The sequence below is a fragment of the Rhinatrema bivittatum genome, chromosome 3, assembly GCF_901001135.1.
Source record: "Rhinatrema bivittatum chromosome 3, aRhiBiv1.1, whole genome shotgun sequence".
In the NCBI taxonomy this organism is placed as follows: domain Eukaryota; kingdom Metazoa; phylum Chordata; class Amphibia; order Gymnophiona; family Rhinatrematidae; genus Rhinatrema; species Rhinatrema bivittatum.
The window spans coordinates 2,409,852-2,437,662 of record NC_042617.1 but is presented as its reverse complement, the minus strand read 5'-3'; the positions used below and the strand labels follow the sequence as shown (position 1 = coordinate 2,437,662).

Genomic DNA, 27,811 nt, shown 5'->3' with positions numbered 1-27,811 from the left:
ACACCACAACCAGGGTGCACTGCGTGGATACCACCTCTTCCCTACCTCCTCTACACCACAACCAGGGTGCACTGCGTGGATACCACCTCTTCCCTACCTCCTCTACACCACAACCAGGGTGCACTGCGTGGATACCACCTCTTCCCTACCTCCTCTACACCACAACCAGGGTGCACTGCGTGGATACCACCTCTTCCCTACCTCCTCTACACCACAACCAGGATGCACTGCGTGGATACCACCTCTTCCCTACCTCCTCTACACCACAACTAGGGAGCACTGCGTGGATACCACCTCTCCCCTACCTCCTCTACACCACAACTAGGGAGCACTGCGTGGATACCACCTCTTCCCTACCTCCTCTACACCACAACCAGGGTGCACTGCGTGGATACCACCTCTTCCCTACCTCCTCTACACCACAACCAGGGTGCACTGCGTGGATACCACCTCTTCCCTACCTCCTCTACACCACAACCAGGGTGCACTGCGTGGATACCACCTCTCCCCTACCTCCTCTACACCACAACCAGGGTGCACTGCGTGGATACCACCTCTTCCCTTCCTCCTCTACACCACAACCAGGGTGCACTGCGTGGATACCACCTCTTCCCTACCTCCTCTACACCACAACCAGGGTGCACTGCGTGGATACCACCTCTTCCCTACCTCCTCTACACCACAACCAGGGTGCACTGCGTGGATACTACCTCTTCCCTACCTCCTCTACACCACAACCAGGGTGCACTGCGTGGATACTAACTCTTCCCTACCTCCTCTACACCACAACCAGGGTGCACTGCGTGGATACTAACTCTTCCCTACCTCCTCTACACCACAACCAGGGTGCACTGCGTGGATACCACCTCTTCCCTACCTCCTCTACACCACAACTAGGGAGTACTGCGTGGATACCACCTCTTCCCTACCTCCTCTACACCACAACCAGGGTGCACTGCGTGGATACCACCTCTTCCCTACCTCCTCTACACCACAACCAGGGTGCACTGCGTGGATACCACCTCTTCCCTACCTCCTCTACACCACAACCAGGGTGCACTGCGTGGATACCACCTCTTCCCTACCTCCTCTACACCACAACCAGGGTGCACTGCGTGGATACCACCTCTTCCCTACCTCCTCTACACCACAACCAGGGTGCACTGCGTGGATACCACCTCTCCCCTACCTCCTCTACACCACAACCAGGGTGTACTGCGTGGATACTAACTCTCCCCTACCTCCTCTACACCACAACCAGGGTGCACTGCGTGGATACCACCTCTTCCCTACCTCCTCTACACCACAACCAGGGTGCACTGCGTGGATACCACCTCTTCCCTACCTCCTCTACACCACATCCAGGTTGCACTGCGTGGATACCACCTCTTCCCTACCTCCTCTACACCACAACCAGGGTGCACTGCGTGGATACTACCTCTTCCCTACCTCCTCTACACCACAACCAGCGTGCACTGCGTGGATACTAACTCTCCCCTACCTCCTCTACACCACAACCAGGGTGCACTGCGTGGATACTACCTCTCCCCTACCTCCTCTACACCACAACCAGCGTGCACTGCGTGGATACCACCTCTTCCCTACCTCCTCTACACCACAACCAGGGTGCACTGCGTGGATACCACCTCTCCCCTACCTCCTCTACACCACAACCAGGGTGCACTGTGTGGATACCACCTCTTCCCTACACCACAACCAGGGTGCACTGTGTGGATACCACCTCTTCCCTACACCACAACCAGGGTGCACTGCGTGGATACTAACTCTCCCCTACCTCCTCTACACCAGTCATGATATATGGCATGGATATCTTCCCCCCATATCCAGCAGGATTCTCTCTCCTCCACCGCTACACTACAGATAAGATATATGGCTTGGATACCCCCCCCCCTGCTCACCAGACTCACTCCTCTTTACCTATATGACTGCAGGGACATCCCTCCCCCCTTCTCACATGTCCAGCAAGGCTACCCCTCTCCTATTCTCACCCTCAGCACGGATACCTCTCACCCCTCCTTACCTGTATACCAAGGCCAGGATATTCAGCATGGTAGCCACATCTGGGTGGTCATGGCCCGATGTTTTCTCCAGGTCTTCCAGGGCTTGCTTGCAGAGTGGCACAGCCACCTCATACCGCCCCTGTGACGCATATTGTATCACCAGGTTGTGTAGTGTGCGTAAGCGTGCGGGGATCTCGTATCCTCCCTGCTGGGCCGCAGCAGCAGCACTGCTGTGTTGATGAGGCACTAATAGATACAGGCAATCAATTACATGTACACCTCAGAGAAATAACTATTTATTCCAGAAATCTAACAGTAATGTAACACAGTAACGACGGCAGAGCAAATGGTCCATCCAGTCTGCCCAGCAAGCCTCCCACAGCAGTAAATGCGCTCCATGCAGGTTACCCCCATGTTTCTGTTAAGGGTAGTAACTGCTGCTCCGTGCAGGTTACCCCCCATGTTTCTGTTAAGGGCAGTAACTGCCGCTCCATGCAGGTTACCCCCATGTTTCTGTTAAGGGCAGTAACTGCCGCTCCGTGCAGGTTACCCCCATGTTTCTGTTAAGGGCAGTAACTGCCGCTCCATGCAGGTTACCCCCATGTTTCTGTTAAAGGTAGTAACTGCCGCTCCATGCAGGTTACCTCCATGTTTCTGTTAAGGGCAGTAACTTCTGCTCCATGCAGGTTACCCCCCCATGTTTCTGTTAAGGGTAGTCACTGCCGCTCCATGCAGGTTACCTCCATGTTTCTGTTAAGGGTAGTAACTGCCGCTCCATGCAGGTTACCCCCATGTTTCTGTTAAGGGTAGTAACTGCTGCTCCATGCAGGTTACCCCCATGTTTCTGTTAAAGGTAGTAACTGCCGCTCCATGCAGGTTACCTCCATGTTTCTGTTAAGGGCAGTAACTTCTGCTCCGTGCAGGTTACCCCCCCATGTTTCTGTTAAGGGTAGTAACTGCCGCTCCATGCAGGTTACCCCCATGTTTCTGTTAAGGGTAGTAACTGCCGCTCCATGCAGGTTACCTCCATGTTTCTGTTAAGGGCAGTAACTGCTGCTCCATGCAGGTTACCCCATGTTTCTGTTAAGGGCAGTAACTGCTGCTCCATGCAGGTTACCCCCATGTTTCTGTTAAGGGTAGTAACTGCCGCTCCATGCAGGTTACCTCCATGTTTCTGTTAAGGGTAGTAACTGCCGCTCCATGCAGGTTACCCCATGTTTCTGTTAAGGGCAGTAACTGCTGCTCCATGCAGGTTACCCCCATGTTTCTGTTAAGGGTAGTAACTGCCGCTCCGTGCAGGTTACCCCCATGTTTCTGTTAAGGGTAGTAACTGCCGCTCCATGCAGGTTACTCCCATGTTTCTGTTAAGGGTAGTAACTGCCGCTCCATGCAGGTTACTCCCATGTTTCTGTTAAGGGTAGTAACTGCCGCTCCTTGCAGGTTACCCCCATGTTTCTGTTAAGGGCAGTAACTGCCGCTCCGTGCAGGTTACCCTCCATGTTTCTGTTAAGGGCAGTAACTGCCGCTCCGTGCAGGTTACCCCCATGTTTCTGTTAAGGACAGTAACTGCCGCTCCGTGCAGGTTACCCCCATGTTTCTGTTAAGGATAGTAACTGCCGCTCCCTGCAGGTTACCCCCATGTTTCTGTTAAGGGCAGTAACTGCCGCTCCATGCAGGTTACCCCCATGTTTCTGTTAAGGGCAGTAACTGCCGCTCCGTGCAGGTTACCTCCATGTTTCTGTTAAGGGTAGTAACTGCCGCTCCGTGCAGGTTACCCCCATGTTTCTGTTAAGGGTAGTAACTGCCGCTCCGTGCAGGTTACCCCCATGTTTCTGTTAAGGGCAGTAACTGCCGCTCCGTGCAGGTTACCCCCATGTTTCTGTTAAGGACAGTAACTGCCGCTCCGTGCAGGTTACCCCCATGTTTCTGTTAAGGACAGTAACTGCCGCTCCCTGCAGGTTACCCCCATGTTTCTGTTAAGGGTAGTAACTGCTGCTCTGTGCAGGTTATCCCCATGTTTCTGTTAAGGGTAGTAACTGCCGCTCTGTGCAGGTTACCCCCATGTTTCTGTTAAGGGCAGTAACTGCTGCTCTGTGCAGGTTACCCCCATGTTTCTGTTAAGGGCAGTAACTGCTGCTCTGTGCAGGTTACCCCCATGTTTCTGTTAAGGGTAGTAACTGCTGCTCTGTGCAGGTTATCCCCATGTTTCTGTTAAGGGTAGTAACTGCCGCTCTGTGCAGGTTACCCCATGTTTCTGTTAAGGGTAGTAACTGCCGCTCTGTGCAGTTTATCCCCATGTTTCTGTTAAGGGCAGTAACTGCTGCTCTGTGCAGCTTACCCCATGTTTCTGTTAAGGGTAGTAACTGCCGCTCCGTGCAGGTTACCCCCCCATGTTTCTGGTAAGGGTAGTAACTGCCGCTCCCTGTAGGTTACCCCCATGTTTCTGTTAAGGGCAGTAACTGCTGCTCTGTGCAGGTTACCCCCATGTTTCTGTTAAGGGCAGTAACTGCCGCTCCGTGCAGGTTACCCCCCCATGTTTCTGGTAAGGGTAGTAACTGCTGCTCCATACAGGTTACCCCCATGTTTCTGTTAAGGGTAGTAACTGCTACTCTGTGCAGGTTACCCCCATGTTTCTGTTAAGGGCAGTAACTGCCGCTCCGTGCAGGTTACCCCCATGTTTCTGTTAAGGGCAGTAACTGCTGCTCCATGCAGGTTACCCCCATGTTTCTGTTAAGGGTAGTAACTGCCTCTCCGTGCAGGTTACCCCCATGTTTCTGTTAAGGGTAGTAACTGCCGTTCTGTGCTGGTTACCCCCAAGCTTTTTTTTTTTAAATTTATTTAGGGATCCACAGTGTTTATCCCACGCTCCTTTGAAGTCCTTGACAGTTTTAGTCTTCACCACTTCCTCCGGAAGGGCATTCCAGGCATCCACCACCCTCTCCGTGAAGAAATACTTCCTGACATTGGTTCTAAGTCTTCCTCCTTGGAGTTTCAAATCGTGACCCCTGGTTCTACTAAATTGTTTCCTATGGAAAAGGTTTGTTGTTAACCATGGCTCATTAAAACCTTTCAAGTATCTGAAAGTCTGTATCATATCACCTCTGCTCCTCCTTTCCTCCAGGGTTTACATATTTAGATTCTTCAATCTCTCCTCATAAGTCATTCGATGAAGACCCTCCACCTTTTTGTTCGCTCTTCTCTGGACCGCCTCCATCCTGTCTCTGTCCCTTCAGAGATACAGTCTCCAGAACTGAACACAGTACTCCAGGTGAGGCCTCACCAAGGTCCTGTACAAGGGGATAATCACTTCCCTTTTCTTACTCGATATTCCTCTCTCTATATAGCCCAGCATTCTTCTGGATTTAGCTATCGCCTTGTCACATTGCTTCGCAGACAGAAACATGGGGGTAACCTGCATGGGGGATATTGTTTTTGACATAAAGAGCTACTCCTCCCCCTTCTCTGTCCACTCTTTCCTTCCTTAAGTTATAACCCGGTATGGCCGTATCCCAATCATGAGATTCCATGAACCATGTCTCTGTAACAGCAACAACATCCAAGACCGCCTCCACCATTAAGGCTTGTTAATAAATTAACACTGAAACGTGTGCCTACTTTACATGCATGTGTATGAGACAGATAAGAGCCTTTACAAGGAGAAAGATCAATGAGAAATGTGTGTGTGTTTGTGAGAAGAATGATCATTGAGAAGAGTGCCTACTTCATACATGGGTGTGAGAGAGAGAGAGCACACGAGAGAGAGATCAATGAGAAATGTACATACTCTGTGTGTGTGATTGTGAGAAGAATGATCATTGAGAAGAGTGCCTACTTCATACATGTGTGTGAGAGAGAGAGCACACGAGAGAGAGATCAGTGAGAAATGTACATACTCCGTGTGTGTGTGTTTGTGAGAAGAATGATCATTGAGAAGAGTGCCTACTTCATACATGTGTGTGAGAGAGAGAGAGCACACGAGAGAGAGATCAATGAGAAATGTACATACTCCGTGTGTGTGTGATTGTGAGAAGAATGATCATTGAGAAGAGTGCCTGCTTCCTACATGTGTGTGAGAGAGAGAGCACAGAGAGAGATCAGTGAGAAATGTACATACTCCATGTGTGTGTGATTGTGAGAAGAATGATCATTGAGAAGAGTGCCTGCTTCATACATGTGTGAGAGAGAGCGAGCACAGAGAGAGGTCAGTGAGAAATGTACATACTCCTTGTGTGTGTGATTGTGAGAAGAATGATCATTGAGAAGAGTGCCTACTTCATACATGTGTGTGAGAGAGAGAGCACACGAGAGAGAGATCAATGAGAAATGTACATACTCCATGTGTGTGTGATTGTGAGAAGAATGATCATTGAGAAGAGTGCCTACTTCATACATGTGTGTGAGAGAGAGCACACGAGAGAGAGATCAATGAGAAATGTACATACTCCGTGTGTGTGTGATTGTGAGAAGAATGATCATTGAGAAGAGTGCCTACTTCATACATGTGTGTGAGAGAGAGAGAGCACAGAGAGAGAGATCAGTGAGAAATGTACATACTCCGTGTGTGTGTGTTTGTGAGAAGAATGATCATTGAGAAGAGTGCCTACTTCATACATGTGTGTGAGAGAGAGAGCACAGAGAGAGAGATCAGTGAGAAATGTACATACTCCGTGTGTGTGTGATTGTGAGAAGAATGATCATTGAGAAGAGTGCCTACTTCATACATGTGTGTGAGAGAGAGAGCACGCGAGAGAGAGATCAGTGAGAAATGTACATACTCCGTGTGTGTGTGATTGTGAGAAGAATGATCATTGACAAGAGTGCTTACTTCATACATGTGTGTGAGAGAGAGAGCACGCGAGAGAGAGATCAGTGAGAAATGTACATACTCCGTGTGTGTGTGTGAGAAGAATGATCATTGAGAAGAGTGCCTGCTTCATACATGTGTGTGAGAGAGAGAGCACGCGAGAGAGAGATCAGTGAGAAATGTACATACTCCGTGTGTGTGTGTTTGTGAGAAGAATGATCATTGAGAAGAGTGCCTACTTCATACATGTGTGTGAGAGAGAGAGCACGCGAGAGAGAGATCAGTGAGAAATGTACATACTCCGTGTGTGTGTGATTGTGAGAAGAATGATCATTGAGAAGAGTGCCTACTTCATACATGTGTGTGAGAGAGAGAGAGCACACGAGAGAGAGATCAGTGAGAAATGTACATATTCGGTGTGTGTGTGATTGTGAGAAGAATGATCATTGAGAAGAGTGCCTACTTCATACATGTGTGTGAGAGAGAGAGCACGCGAGAGAGAGATCAGTGAGAAATGTACATATTCGGTGTGTGTGATTGTGAGAAGAATGATCATTGAGAAGAGTGCCTACTTCATACATGTGTGTGAGAGAGAGAGAGCACACGAGAGAGAGATCAATGAGAAATGTACATACTCCGTGTGTGTGTGTTTGTGAGAAGAATGATCATTGAGAAGAGTGCCTACTTCATACATGTGTGTGAGAGAGAGAGCACACGAGAGAGAGATCAGTGAGAAATGTACATACTCCGTGTGTGTGTGATTGTGAGAAGAATGATCATTGAGAAGAGTGCCTACTTCATACATGTGTGTGAGAGAGAGAGCACACGAGAGAGAGATCAGTGAGAAATGTACATACTCCGTGTGTGTGTGTGAGAAGAATGATCATTGAGAAGAGTGCCTACTTCATACATGTGTGTGAGAGAGAGAGCACGCGAGAGAGAGATCAGTGAGAAATGTACATACTCCGTGTGTGTGTGTTTGTGAGAAGAATGATCATTGAGAAGAGTGCCTACTTCATACATGTGTGTGAGAGAGAGAGAGATCAGTGAGAAATGTACATATTCGGTGTATGTGAGAAAGAAAGAACAGGTAGCAACTTTACAAGAAGATGGATCAGAGAAAAGTGCATGTGTGAGAGAAGAGACACAGGAAGTCTTTACAAGAAGACGGATCATTGAGAAAAGTGCATGTGTGAGAGAAGAGACACAGGAAGTCTTTACAAGAAGACGGATCATTGAGAAAAGTGCATGTGTGAGAGAAGAGACACAGGAAGTCTTTACAAGAAGACGGATCATTGAGAAAAGTGCATGTGTGAGAGAAGAGACACAGGAAGTCTTTACAAGAAGACGGATCATTGAGAAAAGTGCATGTGTGAGAGAAGAGACACAGGAAGTCTTTACAAGAAGACGGATCATTGAGAAAAGTGCATGTGTGAGAGAAGAGACACAGGAAGTCTTTACAAGAAGACGGATCATTGAGAAAAGTGCATGTGTGAGAGAAGAGACACAGGAAGTCTTTACAAGAAGACGGATCATTGAGAAAAGTGCATGTGTGAGAGAAGAGACACAGGAAGTCTTTACAAGAAGACGGATCATTGAGAAAAGTGCATGTGTGAGAGAAGAGACACAGGAAGTCTTTACAAGACGACGGATCATTGAGAAAAGTGCATGTGTGAGAGAAGAGACACAGGAAGTCTTTACAAGAAGACGGATCATTGAGAAAAGTGCATGTGTGAGAGAAGAGACACAGGAAGTCTTTACAAGAAGACGGATCATTGAGAAAAGTGCATGTGTGAGAGAAGAGACACAGGAAGTCTTTACAAGAAGACGGATCATTGAGAAAAGTGCATGTGTGAGAGAAGAGACACAGGAAGTCTTTACAAGGAGACGGATTAACAAGAAGCGTGTGTGTATGTGTGAGGGGAAAAGACTGTTGGGTAAAAACAGTTGTTAGTAAAAGTGTCTTTACTTCCTTGGCTTTGTTCCTCCTCTTCATTAGGGAACAGATCATCCAATGTCTCTTTACTTGAATCCCCTTCTTTCTCCTCCTGAAGTTTACAAATAAAAAAAATATATAGATCAGTGAATGAAAAGATTAGAGGAACCATCCAAAAGAGAACATTTTACAAGCTACGTTACAACCATCCATTTGGTGTATGATGAGGGAATAAATGTTCTGTATTTACAAGCACCCTGAATCCCTTCCTGCAATTTTTCCACTTATCTAAATTTTATAAGTCAAGAGCTGTCTTTCCCTTGTAAAGATGTGCTCCCATGTACTTATTTTATTTATTTAACATTTTTTATATAATGAGGTTCTAGTAACAATGTTACTAATCACTTCAGTTTACATAACATATGTGTCTTACAGAGAACAAGGATATGAAACTTGGAAATATTAATTTACAAAACAAATTATGAGAAACAACAAATTATGAGGAACAGGGATATTAACTTGGAAATATTAATTTGCAAAAACAAATTATGAGAAACAACATTTGAATTAAAGCATCTACTGTACTAGCGAATATTATCTGTCAAGTGAAAAAAAAAAAAAAGATATGTAACAGGAGGAATAGTCGTTGGCAGGGGAAATTACATTTGATTCTGGATTAAATTAAGCAGTGGAACATTTGATGTGATGACCATGGTAGGAAAGTAATACTTCCAGGGAGGAGCCTATATACAATAAAACCTTAGTTTCATTTACAATGCCTCTCCAACAGAAATCAAAGGACAATCTATAGCCTTAAAAAATCATATACAAAAGTTTCATACAATACAATCAAACCATAGCAAAAGCTTAATGGAGAAATTACTTACCTGATAATTTTGTTTTCCGTAGTGTACACAGATGGACTCAGGACCAATGGGACTATGTGTTCCCCTGCCAGCAAATGGAGACTGAGTCAGGTTTCAAAGCTGAAGTCACCCTAAATACACCCCTGCAGTGACCTCAGCCCTTCAGTTTTTCTCCGTCTCCAGCAGATGTAGTCATGCTTTCCCTATGGGGGATCACTGTATCTTTTGGAAGAAGAAATTCTACTTTTAAATTGGAGAAAAGATGAGCCCCGCTCTCCTGTGGTGATATCTAAAGGTTCCTTCCCCAGTTGAGAATTCCTGAGGTGATTTCAGAGATCCCTCGGAGGTGTGCCTTGGTCCAGTAGCCACTTCCTGGCGTGGACTTTGCTGCTGAAGCAGCTGAAAGGCAGCGGGTGCAGGAAGCAGAGGGGGAAACTTGGCTGGGCCTACCTCAGTTCCCCCTGGGCTAGGCATGGACCCAGTGACCTTTACTTAGGTGGAATTTTTCCAGGGACTACAGGCCTCTGTACAGGTGCAGTCTACTTCCTCGCTTGCCCCTGTCCGGATAGAACCTCAGCCAGCCTCCTCTCCCTCTCTCATTCCTGTTGGGAGACCTTGAGGCATGCCCCACCTGACCAAGGGTATCCCTATTGGGGACCCTGATGGCACAGATGAAGAGCAAGATCCCTTGGAAGAAGGGGAGATTCCTCCAGGATTAGAACCATATCAAGCCATGTTACGGTTCTTTTATTGAGATGAATTGCCAGCCTTGGTTTTGCAAACCCTGAAAACACTGGGAGTTCCTGTAGCAGAATCTATGATGGAACCAAAGAAGAATCCCATTCTGATTTCCTTGCACAAAGCCTCTTGCTACTTCCCAGTACTGGAAGCCATCTAGGAGTTAATTTACCTGGCATGAGATGCCCCAGAAGCAAGTTTTAAAAGGGGCCGGGTATTAGAAGCTCTATACCCACTGGATCCAGCAGTGAGAGAACGTTTGCGTTTCTCTGTAGCGAATGAACTGGACTGCACTGTCTCTAAGTGAACAATTATCCCAGTGGGGGGGAGGAGCGGCCTTAAAGGATGCGCTCGATAGATGGTTCAAGTCTATTCTTAAATAAGCCTTTGACGCAGTAGCAATGACCTTACAGATTGTACTAGTTGTGCCCTGGTAGAACGTTCGTGCCTACTTCTCTCTCAGAAGGAGGATGACTTGGGGGATGAACCCAAGAGCGGCTATGGAACCCACCGCCACCTTTTTAGCAGACGCAGACTTGGATTTAGTCCATACGTCAGCCAGAGGAGTGGCCTCCGTGGTAGCAGCCAGAAGACAGCTATGGCTGTGGAATTGATCAGCTGACGCAACCTCCCAGGCCAACCTTACAAAGATGCCATTTAAAGGATCACTCCTATTCGAAAACGAATTGGAAAATCTGGATATTAAATGGGGCGAACCTCCAGTGCTGCACTCCTCGCCTATGAGGGGCTGGTCCAGGTGCTCTCAATGTTTCCGCCCCTACAGAAACTCAACATTTCAGAGGTCTCGGGCCTTTGGAAGAACTTGGTCCTTTCATAGTCGATATATCAAGAGAGGGGCTGGTTCAGGTTCAGGATCATCCCGAACCTCACAATGAAATTTAACCGACCCATCTTTGGAACGAGGAGATAGGGGGATGGACTGTCTCTTTTACCAAAAGTGGGTCGAGATCACTTTAGACAAGTGGCAAAGCTAGGAATAACCAGAAAGAAAGTATTCTCCATAGCGGTACCTGAAATGTGGAATTCTCTTCCTGAGCAATTACATTTAATATCCTAAATAAATGCTTTAAAAGAGTTTTAAAGGCAAGTTTGTTTAGAACGTCTTTGGGGAAACCTAAGAAATCTAATTCTTCAGATGTAAATATCTATGCAGAATCTGATCATGTATTATCATCTTGTCATTGATTTATTTTTTTTTAACTATATAGGATGTACGCAGGCCTTAAATCAATTTTAAATAAATGCATAACAAAATGGAGAAATTACTTACCTGATAATTTCATTTTCCTTAGTATAGACAGATGGATTCAGGACCAATGGGTATAGTGTGCTCCTCTGCTAGCAGATGGAGACGGAGTCAGGTTTCAAAGCGGATGTCACCCTAGATATACACCTCTGTAGTGACTTCAGCCATTCAGTATTCTCTTCTAAAGCTATTGTGGACATACTATTGAAAAACTTGATTAAAAACAGATGATCTTAACTGTAAAACATAAGCACTGGATCCCAGCAATACTATAGATGCCCTGAACTAGGGATAGGGCGACGTTTTACCCGTAACCTCATGGAATCTAAATTCAGCTCATGGGTGATTCCTTGGCACCGTTCATGGGCAGCAGTGGGCGGGATGCTGAGTCTGTCTGTCTACACTAAGGAAAACAAAATTATCAGGTAAGTAATTTTTCCATTTCTTACCGTGTAGCCGGATGGACTCAAGACCAATGGGATGTACAAATCTGCTCCCAAATGAGGTGTGAGGCTGCCCATGGTCCAGTTAGCACAGACCTCACAAAGGCTGCGTCCTTTTCGGCCTGGATGTCCAGGCAATAGATGTGCAAGGAATACCACATTGCTGCTCAGCAGATGTCAATGGGAGACAGTAGCTTAGGTTCCATCCAGGATACTGCCCGGGCCCTAGTGGAATGAGCTTTAACCTGAAAGGGTAAAGGCTTCCCTGCCTCTGCATAAGCTCCCATGTTCACTTCCTTAATCCAGTGAGCTATGGTAGCTGACGAAGCTGCTTCACCTTGTTGCCTTCCCCCGTGAAGAACAAACAAGCAGTGTCTTGTGCGCTGGTTCCGAGATTTCCAGATACTGTACTAAAAGCCAACTGATGTTCAAGTGGTGTAAGAGGCAGTAGTCTTCCATGACCTTGTGTCTATCTAGGGACGGTAAGGAAATGGATTGATTCACGTGAAACTCCAAGACTACCTTTGACATGAAGGAAGGAACAGTGCGAAGCTGTAATGTTCCTGGAGTCAACTGGAGGAATGGCTCACGACACAACGCCTGTAGTTCAGAGATGCAGTCTTCAGCATTAACAGATGTAGGGACAGGCTGCGCAGCGGCCAAAAGGAAAGCCCTGCTAAAAAGTCCAACACTAGATTGAGATTCCATAGGGGGACCAGCCACGGTAAGGATGGTCGGAGGTGTTTAACCCATTTTAGGAATGGGCCAAGTCTGGATGTGCTGACAGGCGGGCTCCGTTCACTTCACCTCTGAAACAGGCGAGATTCGCTATCTGGACCTTCAAGGAGTTGAGGGACAACCCTTTATTCAGGCCGTCCTGTAAAATTTCCAGAACTATGGGGACTTTGGTCGTCAAAGGGAGCACCAGGTTTCAAATATTCTCCAGAACCGCACGTACACCAAGGATGTCGAGAACTTCTGCGCGCAGAGTAAGGTGGCAATTACTGCTGCCGAATACCCACGCTTCATCAGATGAGCACTCTCAAGGGCCAGACTATAAGACAAAACCGAGCTGGGTCTTTGTGAAGGCTCGGACCTTGTTGGAGGGAGGCATAGGGGACTCTCCACTAGAAGCCTCCGCATGTCTGCGTATCACGGGCATCTGGGCCAATCCGGAGCCACTAGGAGAACTAATCCTCTGTGGTGTTCGATCTTGCAAATAATCTTATCCAGCAGGGGCCACGGAGGGAAGGCGTACAGTAAGTCTTCCTCTGGCCACGTCTGGACAAGGGTGTCGATCCCTGGGATTGATGATCTCTTTGCGACTGAAGACTCGGGCGACCTTCGCATTGTGAAATGCGGCTAGGTCGATGTACAGGAGGTCCCAGTGATCTACTAGGAGCTGGAAGGCTCTGGTCGACTGTGCCCATTCTCCTGGGTCTGGACTCTCCTTACTGAGAAAGTCTGCTCTGACGTTGTCTTTTCCCACGTAGTGGGAGGCAGAGATCCTCTGTAGATTTAACTCCGCCCATTCCATAAGGGGATCTATTTCCAAAGACACTTGCTGGCTTTTGGTTCCTCCCTGGTAGTTGATGTAGGCTACACCTTGATGTGTTGTCCAACATTACGCGGACCGCCTGGCCTTGGAGTCTGTGGCTGAATTGTGGACACACTAATCTGACAGCTCAGGCTTCCAGGCAATTTATGTTCCAGCGCCCCTGGGTTGTCAATTCCTGACAGTGAGCTCCCCACCCTTGGAGGCTCGCGTCTGTCATGAAGACCAGCCAGTTTGATGGGGACAGGCTTACATCCTTGTTTAGGTGAACTTCTTATAGCCACCACTGGAGTCTAGAACATATTTCCATCGGTAGGTGGAGGCGAGTCAAGTTGCCTTGAGACAGTGGGTTCCAATGTGACAGCTGGGAGCGTTGGAGTGGACACAAGTGTGCCCTTGCCCACAGTACTACCTCCAGGGTTGATGCCATCAGACTGAGAACCTGGAGATAGATCCACAACTTGGGACACATTTTGTTCATCAACCGAAGCACTTGGCACATCAGCTTCCTTATCCTTGAAGGTAGGAGGATGATTTTTTTTTTTTTTTTTAACTTTATTAAAGACAACTAGTTCACATACAGATATTTAGCAACAGTGAACATAGTGATTAAGGTACTTTTTGACAAACAGCCAAATATCCATTTGCTTGTAAACAGATGCTGTTTATATCCAACATAACTGATCTAACCACAATGTTTGCTTATGACATGTCGTTAATGAAATCTGTGTATCACAAACTCCCTTAGAAGTATTAAATCCTCTGGTTCATAATAACTTGTTTACTTAATAAACCGCATATTACTAAGTTGTCTCTTGTTTTTAATTTTAAATCCCCCCCCATCCCTCCCAACCCCTTCTCTTTTGCTTTAATCCAAACTAAAAGAAAAAAAAAAAAAAAAAAAGAGAGAAAGATAGCAGAACACTCATTCAAGATTACGAGGGAGGAATGTCACCTGTCCTAGTGGGAAGCACCATTGGTATGTTACAATTGGGCTGATCTCCAGATTAAATATGGTGAGCACATTTTTTGAAACTGTTCCATCCGTTTGTGTTTAAAATGCAGTTATCTTATTTAGACGAATTCATCTGTCTGCATCTGCACTGCTACTAATAAAGGGGGCACACGGTCTCGCCAAACCCCGGCCAATTCACACCTGGCAGCAGTTATCACTGATTTAACTAATTTCTGCTGGAGGGTGGATAGCTGAGCAACAGGGGCAGTTAGTAATACACATCTGGGAGTTAAAGCTATTTTCCTCTGAAGGATTAACCCCACAAATCTGCTTCACTTTTTTGAAGGAGTTAATAAACATGTGGATAAAGGTGAACCGGTAGATGTAGTATACTTGGATTTTCAGAAGGCGTTTGACAAAGTTCCTCATGAGAGGCTTCTAGGAAAAGTAAAAAGTCATGGGATAGGTGGCGATGTCTTTTCATGGATTGCAAACTGGCTAAAAGACAGGAAACAGAGAGTAGGATTAAATGGACAATTTTCTCAGTGGAAGGGAGTGGACAGTGGAGTGCCTCAGGGATCTGTATTGGGACCCTTACTGTTCAATATATTTATAAATGATCTGGAAAGAAATATGAGTGAGGTAATCAAATTTGCAGATGACACAAAATTGTTCAGAGAAGTTAAATCCAAGCAGATTGTGATAAATTGCAGGAAGACCTTGTGAGACTGGAAAATTGGGCATCCAAATGGCAGATGAAATTTAATGTGGATAAGTGCAAGGTGATGCATATAGGGAAAAATAACCCATGCTATAGTTACACAATGTTGGGTTCCATATTAGGTGCTACAACCCAAGAAAGAATTCTAGGTGTCATAGTGGATAACACATTGAAATCGTCGGTTCAGTGTGCTGCGGCAGTCAAAAAAGCAAACAGAATGTTGGGAATTATTAGAAAGGGAATGGTGAATAAAACGGAAAATGTCATAATGCCTCTGTATCGCTCCATGGTGAGACCGCACCTTGAATACTGTGTACAGTTCTGGTCGCCGCATCTCAAAAAAGATATAACTGCGATGGAGAAGGTACAGAGAAGGGCAACCAAAATGATAAAGGGAATGGAACAGCTCCCCTATGAGGAAAGACTAAAGAGGTTAGGACTTTTAGCTTGGAGAAGAGACTGCTGAGGGGGGATATGATAGAGGTGTTTAAAATCATAAGAGGTCCAGAACGGGTAAATGTGAATCGGTTATTTACTCTTTCGGATAATAGAAAGACTAGGGGACACTCCATGAAGTTAGCATGTGGCACATTTAAAACTAATCGGAGAAAATTCTTTTTCACTCAACGCACAATTAAACTCTGGAATTTGTTGCCAGAGGATGTGGTTAGTGCAGTTAGTATAGCTGTGTTTAAAAAAGGATTGGATAAGTTCTTGGAGGAGAAGTCCATTACCTGCTATTAATTAAGTTTGACGGAAAATAGCCATTGCTATTACTAGCAACAGTGACATGGAATAGACTTAATATTTGGGTACTTGCCAGGTTCTTATGGCCTGGATTGGCCACTGTTGGAAACAGGATGCTGGGCTTGATGGACCCTTGGTCTGACCCAGTATGGCAATGTCTTATGTTCTTAACCAATCTGATATTAGAAGCCAATATTGTGTTATCAGAAGAAGGTACCCGAGCACTACAACCCTTCCAACATGTGTCTGGGCTGTTAGGGTTTAGCTTGTGGAGTTTATCTGGCATATAATACCATTGATATAATAATTTATATCCATTTTCAATTAAAATGGCCAAGGTTAAATTTTTGCCTATGGATTGGAAGGTTGTGTCCCAGAAGTCGTCCCCCTGCTCCCCTCCCAGGTCTGCCTCCCATGCTTGAACATGTGTGGGGTTCCCAGTAATGCCCTGGTTAAACAATTTATAAAGTTTGGACATCGGTTTTTGTGTTTTATCTGCCAGCTTGTAGTAATGTTTGAAGACTGAGACCTTTTTAGTAAGTTCCGTTTGCAGGAAATGCCGCAATTTCATATAATGAAGATATTCTGAGGAAGGCAATTTAAATTTCAATTGAATTTTATTAAAATCTATGATTCCTTGCGATTCCCAAATCTGATCGAATTTGGTTATACCTTTCTTTATCCAATTGGCAAATGTAAGATAAGCTTCCCCGCCTAGAAAATCTTTATGATGGAAAAGCCAGGAATTAACCGAAAGTGATTTGGAATCAATAAGCGTAACTTTCCATTTTTCCCATGTTAAAAGCGTCTGTTATAACGGTGGCGGCCAGGTCTTTCTAGGTTGCCATGACAGTGCCTGTATTGGCATCTGGCCAAGAATTGCTTGTTCCAGTAGAGCCCAAGGTTTGCAGGCATTGGTTCAATGCCAATCGATGATTGCTTTTATTTGAGCTGCAGTGTGATAACTAAGAAGGTTTGGTACAGCTAGGCCCCTTTGTGCTTTCGATTGGAATATTATTTTCTGGGCTACTCTAGGGTGTTTTCCTTTCCAAATAAATTTCATTATTCTACGTTGCCACTTTTTAAAACTGTCGCCAAAGGTATAGTTTGAAAAAAGGTAACTGAGTCTAGGGAGAATATTCATTTTTGTTGTTGCTATGCACCTTAACCACGATATATGATAACGGTCCCATTCCTCGAGCTCACGAAAAATTTGTGCTAACAATGGAGGAAAGTTTAATTTAAAAAGATAGCCTTGTTCGCTCCAATATATACTTCCAAGGATTTGATTTTTTTCTCTGGCCCAATGAAATGAAAAGCTCTGCTTGAGCTTCTTTTTCAAATCAGCTGGTAATATAACATTTAAAATCTGTCTTATCCCAATTTATGGAAAATCCAGATATGGAGCTAAAATTCCCAATAACTTTTACTAACTCTGGTAGGGATTGTCATGGGATCTGCTATTGTAAGAAGCACATCATCTGCAAACATTGATAATTCTGATGTACGTGAATACCCGAGATTAAGGGGTTTTGACGTATCCTTTGGGCTAGAGGTTCAATGAAAAGGGCGAACAACAACGGGGAAAGTGGGCAACCCTGTCATGTCCCCTGCCCCATTGGGAAAAAAAAAAAAAATCAGAATATCCCCCGTTGACTTTAATGCTCGCTCTGGGTGCGTCATTGAGCTTGAAAGCCATTGTAAATAGGAAGGGCCAAAGCCCATTTTACGAAGCACTTGAAACAAGTAGGGCCAGTGCACTAAATCAAATGCCTTTTCGGCATCTATGTCCATCAACAGAAACGGAATTTGTTTTTGTTTCGCCCACCATATTGAATCAAGAGTTTTACGCACATTGCCTGAGGCCATTCTTCCGTGGATAAACCCGGCTTGATCAGTATGTATTATTTGGGCTATAAAACTATTAAGGCGATTGGCCAAAATCTTAGCCAATTGTTTCAGGTCCACATTTAGGAGGGAGATAGGGTGGTATGAGCCACAAAGTGATGGGTCTCTTCCCAGTTTAACTATGACTAAGATTCTTGCCAAATTCTAATTCTGTTCCAGGGATCCCCCATTCCACCGTTTATTAAACATGGTGGTCAAGGGCAGTATTAGTTCATGATGAAAGCTTTGGTAAAAACGGGTTGTAAAGCTGTCTAGACCTGGAGACTTATTGAATTTTAATTGTTTGATGGCTATCTCCACCTCATGTGGGATTATATCTTTGTCCAGAATAATGCTCTGCGCTTTAGTCAGGACCGGGAGGTCAATGCCTTCTAGAAACTGGTTTATATTAGCTAGTTTAATATTCTTATTAGCTTTATACAATTCAGAATAGAAACGAAGGAAGTGCTGCCTTATCTCATCACTTTTTGTTATACAAGTTCCTGACTCATCTTTGATTTTAGATATTATGTTTTGGGTGCATTTTGCCTTCAGTTTGTTAGCAAGTAATATGCCTGCCTTATTACCTCCTTCAAAATATATCTGTTTGACCTGTTCCATATTGAATGCTATTTTAGCTGCATCTAGCTCTAGTTTATTGTGATTAATTTGTGTAGGGTTGGCTTTATGACTCGGTTCTAATCGTGTTAGTTGTTTCAATAAATCTACCCTTTCCTGGAATGATTGCTTTTTAACATGGAATGCCCTTGCTATGAACTTACCCCGCACCACGGCCTTCAGGCAATCCCATAACACTGCTATATTATTAAATTTCCAAATATTCCAAAATATCAGCTCTACTTTTTTCTACAAAGGATTCATCATCTAGTAGGCTATCATTCAGTCTCCAGAAGCGGAAGCCCATATCATATTTTGGAAATGAAAGTTCAAGCCAAACCGGAGCATGGTCTGACCAAGTTATCGGTTCTATATATATATCGTCTGTATCCGGCTTGATATCTCTCTATCAATCAATAGTAGATCTAGCCTCGAGTACGTGTTGTGGTTTCGAATGAAAGGTGTAATTTTTTGAGCGAGGATAACAAAACCTCCAGGCATCCAAAACATAGCTATGTGATATAAATCTCTTTCCCTGAGACCGACCCAACAACCTGAGGAATTATCTAACTTAGGATTCACAGTAATGTCACAATCACAAGCTATGAGTAAATAACCCTCCACTTGTCGCCAAAGTAGGTCCCCCACAATTGTAAAAAAAAAAAAAAAAAAAAAAGCTCCTTGGTGTGAATTGGGTGCATATAAATATATTTAGCAGGGAATATTTTTCCCCTGCCACTGTGATTACCCTGCCAAATGTATCTCCCTTCTGGGTCTCTATAACAGGATACCAAATCAAATGCAAAATCTTTTTTTAAAAAGTATTCCCACCCCTGCATATTTGTTCCCTTTTAAACACGTGGACCACATTTGAGACGGGAACTGGTCAGAGCGCATTAGGTGTTCATGTCTCCTTTTTAAATAAGTTTCCTGCAACATCACTACGGCTGCATTTAATCTCTGGAGGTCAGCATATAACAGCTTTCGCTTCCTGGGGGATTTCAGGCCTTTGACATTTAATGTCAATATTTTAAAGGAAGCCATGATGGATTATCTAGGCTTCTGTATTAAGCACCTCATTCTGATGTTAACTATTATAATACATGACCCCCTCAAACTCCCCAGTTACATTGTCCCTGAGTTTTTGAGTCACCCTACCATCCATGAATGTCAACTTCTGGCATCTTTCAGTCATATTAGCAAAATACCCATTTCCCTGAAAACCCCCTCTCTCTTCCCTTCTCTGGGGAGCTTGCTCAAGCTGAGGTCCCATTTTGGTCTTCAAGAGGAAAAAGTGTCAGGCTCAGCTCCAGCCAAGCTAATAATCAGTGTAAATGTCTATCAGGCCGGTAAACTTCCATCGTTGACTCACAATGTCTAAGTTCAAGCGAAGTTGGTGCTGCTAAATATCACAGTTATATCTGGCGCAGCCCTGCAGGTATGGCAATGACGATGATTATAGCCACAATATTATGTTTTGTCCGTTTCCAATCCCTGGGTGTCTGAGTTTCTGTGAAGTCTTCTGCTCCGTTTCCCTACCCTTTGCCATTGGGGTGCATCTTCTTTTGGCAAGGGTGCAGTGGTAGGATTGCTCAAACTATCTTGCACCTGAAATCCAGCTGCTTTCAAAATTTCAGGGCCTCTTTCAATGACTGTGCGCAATATGATTCACCCTTAAATCATGAACCAGATCCCAAAGGGATGGAGCCAATGGTAGCACACATTCTCTGCCCGAAGGATTGATGTTATTGACCTCAATTCCATCTTTAAAGTAATAGGGGATATATCTGCAAAAATTTGTATCTCATTTCCCTCCCATTGCACTGCTGGGCCTTTCCTCGCTAAGTTAATGATGCATTCTTTCATTGTATACTCATGAAACAGGCAAGGATATCTCTCGGTTTATTAGCTGGGTTCAGCCCCAAGGCTCTATGTGCTCTTTCAATTTTAATAGGTACCTCCAGGTGCACTTCGGCCTCTCCTTCGCTAGTGTTGCGGCACCAAATGTCTCTGCAGATCTGTGACACCACCCTCATGCAGTCTGTATATTCCATTGATTCAAGGTCACCTCAGAACTGTAAATTAACTCTTCGGTTTCTATTTTCCATGTCCTCCATCTTTTGTTGGAATCGTGTAATTTCCGGCATCATATTTTTGTTCTCAATTTGTACATTGTTCAGCTTCTTGGCCTGCGCTTCAGTCATGGTCTCGTATTCAAATAGGTGGCGACCCATTTCGCTTACCTCCTCCTTAATTTCTCCCATAAAGTCCATCATCTCATTCTTGTATTTTTTTTATATCCAGTTGTAGGTCCCTGAAAACTGGTCCGAAATTCACCCCGAGTGGGGATTTCGGTATCAGGAGCCGGCGGAGTTTCCTCCATCGCCTCATCTGATTCATCTGCACAGTCCTCCACCATCTTGTATTGATCAGCTGCTAGGTCTCTCTCAATTTTCTGATACAAGAACCTGCAAAAATCAATAGATTTTCACCACACTGACATCTGCATAGCTACCTCTTTCAGATAACGTGAGTTGAGTTGCAAATCACCATGGGATGCAACTTTCGGCTGTGCACGGAGCCCAGGGTTTAAGCGATCTAGAGCTCCAGTGACGTCAGATCCTCAGGAGGAGGATTTTGTCCTGCTTGGTGTCGAACCGGACTCCCAGATACGCTAAGGGCTAGGAGGGCTTGAATCTGCTTTGTCCATGTTCACGATACAGCCAAGATCCTGGAGCAGGGATGTGACCCTGCTGGTCACCTGGAGGTTCTCTTACAGTGACTTCGCTCGAAACAGCCAACTGTCTAAGTATGGGAGCACCAGGATCCCTTCTTTCCTCAGTGCCGCCTCCAGCGCTCCCAGCGCTTTCGGCCCTACAAAAACTTTCAGACATCTCGGCCCATGGGGAGGTCATAAGAACATAACATAAGAACATAAGAAATTGCCATACTGGGTAAGACCAAGCCCAGCATCCTGTTTCCAACAGAGGCCAAAAACCAGGCTACAAGTACCTGGCAAGTACCCAAACACTAAGAAGATCCCATGCTACTGATGCCAGTAGTAGCAGAGGCCATTCCCTAAGCCAACTTGATTAATAGCAGTTAATGGACTTCTCCAAGAACTTATCCAAACCTTTTTTAAACCCAGCTACACTAACTGCACTAACCACATCCTCTGGCAACAAATTCCAGAGCTTAATTGTGCTTTGAGTAAAAAATAACTTTTCTAATTAGTTTTAAATCTGCTACTTGCTACCTTTATGGAGTGCCCCCTAGTCCTATTATCCAAAAGTGTAAATAACAGATTCACTTCTACCCCTCTCATGATCTTAAAGACCTCTATCATGTGCCCCCTCAGCCGTCTCTTCTCCAAGCTGAACAGCCCTAACCTCTTCAGCCTTTCTTCATAGGGCAGCTGTTCCATGCCCTTATCTGCACTTTCTCCAATGCAACTATATCTTTTTTGAGATGCGGTGACCAGAACTGCACATAGTATTCAAGATGCGGTCTCACCATGGAGTGACACAGAGGCATGACGACATCCTCTGTTTTATTTGCCATTCCCTTCCTAATAATTCTTAACACTGTTTGCTTTTTTGATCGCCACAGCACACTGGGCACACAATTTCAATGTATTATCCACTATGAAGCCTAGATCTCTTTCCTGGATGGTAAATCCTAAGATAGAACCTAACATTGTGTAACTACAGCAAGGGTTATTTTTCCCTATATGCATCGCTTAGACTTGTCCACATTAAATTTCATCTGCCATTTGGAAGCCCAATCTTCCAGTCTTACAAGGTCCTCCTGCAATTCATCACAATCCGCTAGAGATTTAAGTACTCTGCATAATTTTGCATTGTCCGAAATCTGATCACCTCACTCGTTGTACCCCTTTCCAGATCATTTATAAATATATTAAAAAGCACCAGTCCTGCCTCATTGCACAATTGTGGAAAGACACGAAGGTGCCCACCCTGTTGATGGTACAGGCGGAGGTACGAAACATGCATAACCTTGGGCGGATCACTGCCTATAAGAATAAGTCGGTACATAATTTTTCCAGGACATGGGGACTCTATGATAGATGGATGCAAAATAATATGGGAGGCTGGTAACATGAGATACTTCCGTTAAGCTGTGACTTTGTCCTGAGCTACGGGGCCTCATTTTTGGCGTTGATACTCAGCCTACCTTCCCTTGTCTTGTTCCTGTCTGTAATTGTGCATTGATATCACTACATACTGTTTGTTGGACAACAGTGGTACACCTCAGTGGGGGGGAGGAGGGAGGGGAATTCAGGGTTAAAAACTTATTATGGCGACGTGTTCTTGATGGTGTTGATTTTCACATCTCATATTTGTTTCTGTACGTGTTCTGTTTACTTATGCTAGTGGAATTTTGTATAGGCTGTGGATAAGTGGCCAATAAAAAGTTATAAATTAAAAAAAAAAAAAAAAAAAAAAGCACCAGTCCAAGTACAGATCCCTGAGGCACTCCACTGTTTACCCTTTTCCACTGAGAAAATTGCCCATTTAATCCTACTCTCTGGTTCCTGTCTTTTAACCAGTTTGTAATCCATGAAAGGACATCGCCTCCTATCCCATGACTTCTAAGTTTTCTTAGAAGCCTCTCATTCGGGGGTCTGTCGAATGCCTTCTGAAAATCCAAATACACCACATCTACCGGTTCACCTTTGTCCACATGTTTATTCGCCCCTTCAAAAAAACGTAGGAGATTTGTGAGGTAAGATTCTCCAAATACACATTTTCCTAGGTCTGTAATTTCAAATCGTATGAGGCTACAGTTACCTTGATATTGTGCGCATATGGAAGCCTTTTAAAGATTCATTTAAAAAGGATGCCCTGCCTTCATTACAACTTTGTATCTTACTGTGAATGTTGCTTGAAATCTGCTGAGATTTGCAGATGAGCAGACTATAAATTTTGTAAATAAATATTTCTCTTTAAATTGTGCAAGTGCTGGTTCATCACTGCTGTACTGTTTGCTCTCAGATCCTCGAGGTATGTGCTGGATGTTATGGGGGATATAGGATATGTTATATTACTTTAGCGAACTCTTTCCTTGTATTGTTATTTAAGTTACTTATTATACTGTATCTTTTCAAATTATTTTTCAATAAAGAGCATGCATAAAAAAAAAAAAAAAAAAAAGCACCATGAGTAACAGAATTCAAGAAAAGCCAGGATAAAGTAGAGGGGCTCCCAATTCCAAAAGGTAAATAGAAAATCAGATGAACAGCAATACTGCAACAGCAAGGAAACTGAGCAGCATGGATTGCGCAACAGCATGGAAACAGAGTAGGATTCAAATATTACTCCCCTAAACAAATCCATCGAATACACCTTGGACAGATGGAATAAACTCAGCTCGAACTTAACCCAACTGCTGTCACAACTATCACTGCCTCAACCAATCCAAAACCGAAATCCTTCACATCCCTGATGATCGCCCCTCCTCACCCCTCAGCAACAACACCACAAAGAACCCAGGGGTCAACCTCACACCATCCACAAGAAACCTAGGTGTGACCTTCAACAGCCAACTCAACCTCAAACATGATAAAAGATGGATTCTTCAAGCTGCAAACATTAAAAAAACTCAAACCCCTTCTTCACGCCCAGGATTTTCGAACAGTCCTACAATCAATAATTTTTTCAAAACTCGACTACTGTAACTCATTAATTATTGGACTCCCCGAGACCTACATCAAACCTCTTCAGGTTCTGCAAAACGCCGCTGCCAGGACCATCACAAACATAAAAAAATGCAATCACATCACACCCACACTAAAAGAACGTCACTGGCTGCCCATCTGTCAGAGGATCCAATATAAAACCCTCACCCATAAAAAAAATATACAACAACGAAATGAACTGGCTAAACACTGCGATGCGCCCATACAGCACACAGAGAAACCTCAGGTCCTCAGACACCGGCCTCCTCACCGTCCCCAACTCCAAAACAGCACATCTAACCTCCACCCGCAAACGAGCCATATCAATAGCAGGCCCAACTCTGTGGAACTCCCTCCCACCCCCTCTCAGAAATGAACCCTCCACCCAAGCTTTCAGAAAACAACTTAAAACATGGTTATTCAGAAAAGCCTTCCCACCTGATTCTTAACCCCCCGCAGTTCAACTCCTCTCCACCAACGAAACCCTCCCACCAGATTCCTCACCCCACCCCTAAATAAACCTCCCTTCCTCCCTCCTCCCACTACGACACCACCCACCGATGTAACACCCCTACCTCCCGAAGCCCCCTCCTTAACCCTCATCCAACCCTACTTTCCCCACCAATTTTATCTGATCCTATCAGAAATATTTCTCTCCAATCTTAACACAAGTCTCCTCGTTGCAATGTAAATAGTTATAAATTTTTACAAAATACCTCATATGATGTAAGTCTGTATTTATATTAATATATTATAAATGTTACATTGAATTGCCTCTACCTTAATATCTTATAAATGTTAAAACATACTCATCTCTTTATTTCCTTGACAAGTTACCATGTTACAATCTAAAATAAGGCACAGCCGGCCCTATTCACTCAGTTATATGTAAACCGATGCGATATCTCGATCGAATGTCGGTATATAAAAGCAAATAAATAAATAAACCTGCCATCACAGGCCTCACTTGCATGGTAGAGAGAAGGAAGAGAGCAGAGTGTGACCGTAGGGAGAGGAGTCTTACTGTGGGTGAGATATCGTCGTCATATTTCTTGAGCTGGTTCATGAACTCCAGATGTTTCTTCTCCTCTTCCAGTTGTGCCACAGTTTGCTCGCTGTACTGCAGCTTTTGCTGTGTGTTAGCCAGCTCATCACGCAGCCACTGGTTCTCCTGGCAAAGCCGACGAACTTGTGCCCGCAGCTTCTGCTTTTCTGACTCCATCGCATTCAAATGGCTAGACAGGGCCATCATCACCTGAGCCAGGGTAGAAGGCACACGTTTAAGCCAGCAGGCTAGGGCAGAAAGCAATCCCTTTCCCCATCTTACACCCACCTCTCTCCCCACTTCCTCACCTGCGCCTCTCCCAGCCCAAGCTCTATCATCTCCACAGACTTGCGGAGCAGGCTGGACTTCTCGTGCACCAGGCTGGCTTCCTCCTCCTTCTTCAAGCACTTGATGGTCTCCAGCAGGCTGTAGAGGATGGTGTTGTGCTCGTTCTTTAGGGCTTCCAGCCCCTGGATCACCAGCTTTGTGTTGGAGATTATCTCCTCCTGGTTTAGCTTCTCCAGCTTCTCATCCCTTGGGTATACCATCATGGACATAGCCTCCCACAGCCACCTGGAAAATAGAAATTAACCAAGATTGATAAGGGTGGCCAGCCAATCAATCAATCAATCGAGAACCAGTGGACAATGAAAGAGAAGTCATCAGAGTTACCCTTATACAGCCTCTCTAACACACTGAAGACCTTTATCTATGCTTACAATGAAAATGTTTACATTAAGCTTCATTCATTCAATCATTTATTTATTTAAAGGTGGCTGGTACTGGAGCTGTGTGAATTATATGAAAGTGGGCATTAGTGCCTCTCTAACAAGTAGCACATCAACTGACAAACTTCTCTGAGCAAGCAAACCTTGCAAGGTCTCTTTCAGGATGGATCCGAAATGTGTTTATAGGGACAGCCAAGAGAAAAGAGACAGTACTTGTGATGACAGAGGGCAATGAAGGCGTGCAGGTGTGCATCATACAGATCCAACGCAGCAGCTAGCACAAATGTATGTCTTCAGATTGTCAGTTCAACTGTGCTCCTTGGTAATAAATACACACAAAGCGCTATAAGAGACATTTAAATACTTCCAAGCTTCCAAGAGAAAGGAGGCTCTAGAGGTCATGGGTTAAGAGTGAAAGGAGGAAGACTCAGGAGCAATCTGAGGAAATATTTATTGAAAGCGTGTGAGGGATGCAACGCAAGGCCTGAGATCTCTGAGGGAGTGCTTGGTGTGGATGGGCCGTCACGTTTCTACACTTCTGCTCTCTCTCACAGGGACAGAGAATGGCTCGCATGCTTACCCCAGCTCCTGAGGAGCTCTTAACCTCGCTAGATCTGAGAATCCTAGCAAGGAACAGGACAGGCATAGAATCCCTGAATTATGCAAACAAAACATTGCTTGTGCTCCTAAATCATGCTTTATAAGCACAAACCATGGTTTGTATGCACTAAATAGCATTTATGTTCACTATTCAAGTCCTTTTCACACATTGAGGCTTCGGTGCTTTTGTTTTACCTCTTAGCTTCCTGCAGCAGACATTCAGCAGACATTAACACTCCGGGACCCGAGAGAGAGGCCTTGCTCTCTGAGCTACCTCCTCCACTCACCTGTGGAAGTTTCCGTGTGAGGCACTCTCTCCACACCCAGACAGCAGCCCAGGACACCGCCAATCAACTCTGCTTTTGTCCTCAGCAGCACAGTGCATTCAGCGCCAGCCCACTGTGTTTACAGAAGCCAAGGGAAAGTGCAGCTCAAACAGTCCAATCTCTGGAGGATAAGGGAGAAAACAGAGAGCTGTAGAGCAGCCACACCCAGTAACACTGCAGTCACGTCTGTCAGTAATCCCACAAGGTTAGGTTATCCTACCTGCTCAATTCTCTTTCCTCAGGCCAAGCTAGACCAGTCATTACGTATGGGATTTCCCCTCCTTCACAGCTGACGGAGACTGAGCACACACCTCTTACTGGGCTTATAAAGGGGGGGGGGGTGGGGTACTAGCCAAGCTCTGTAACCATAGGAAGTCCCTGTACTGCCCAGTTTAGGGCCTCTACTTAAGACAGCTGAGGCCTGCTGCAAGTGAGTGAAGAGGTAAGAGGAGGAAAAGCAGAGAGAAGCATACACAGGTACAGAAGGGAGAGCTCTGCCAGGCTACCTCGCTTGATACCCACAGTTCTACTCACCCTCCATGCCCTGCTCTAACAGGACTCAAGCAAAGAAAGTTATTAGGTAAGTATAAATCTCCTTTCCTTTGTCTTCCTGCTCCACCACTCATTACACATGGGAGTTACAAACGTTTCCCCTTACTGGGGCTGCCCTCAATACTCCCACTCTGAAGGCCAAGTTCCCCCGGGCCTGCACATCCAATCTGTAACACTTTGTGAAGCTGCGTCACCACTTGCAGCTCTGTAGATCTCATCCAGATCTATTGCAGATGCTTCAGCCCATGAAGCTCCTTGTACCCTCCTGGAGTGGGCTCAGAGGCATGCTGGAGCCGATCTGCCT

The 27,811-nt window shown here is 45.0% G+C and overlaps 1 protein-coding gene across 8 annotated transcripts in view; it reads right to left on the bottom strand.

Moving 5' to 3' along the window:
- Positions 1-27,075, bottom strand: part of KLC4 (kinesin light chain 4) — a 253,009-nt gene extending 225,934 nt beyond the window's left edge. For all 8 annotated transcript variants that reach the window (XM_029592801.1, XM_029592805.1, XM_029592802.1 and 5 more), the window contains exons 1-5: positions 26,917-27,075; positions 25,610-25,874; positions 25,281-25,511; positions 8,795-8,873; positions 2,042-2,267 (exon numbers count right to left, since the gene is read on the bottom strand). In XM_029592801.1, the coding sequence (XP_029448661.1) occupies positions 2,042-2,267; positions 8,795-8,873; positions 25,281-25,511; positions 25,610-25,874; positions 26,917-27,014 (899 nt within the window). In that variant the 5' untranslated portion in view covers positions 27,015-27,075. The remainder of the gene's footprint in view (positions 1-2,041; positions 2,268-8,794; positions 8,874-25,280; positions 25,512-25,609; positions 25,875-26,916) is intronic.
- Between the last annotated feature and the right edge of the window lie 736 nt (positions 27,076-27,811).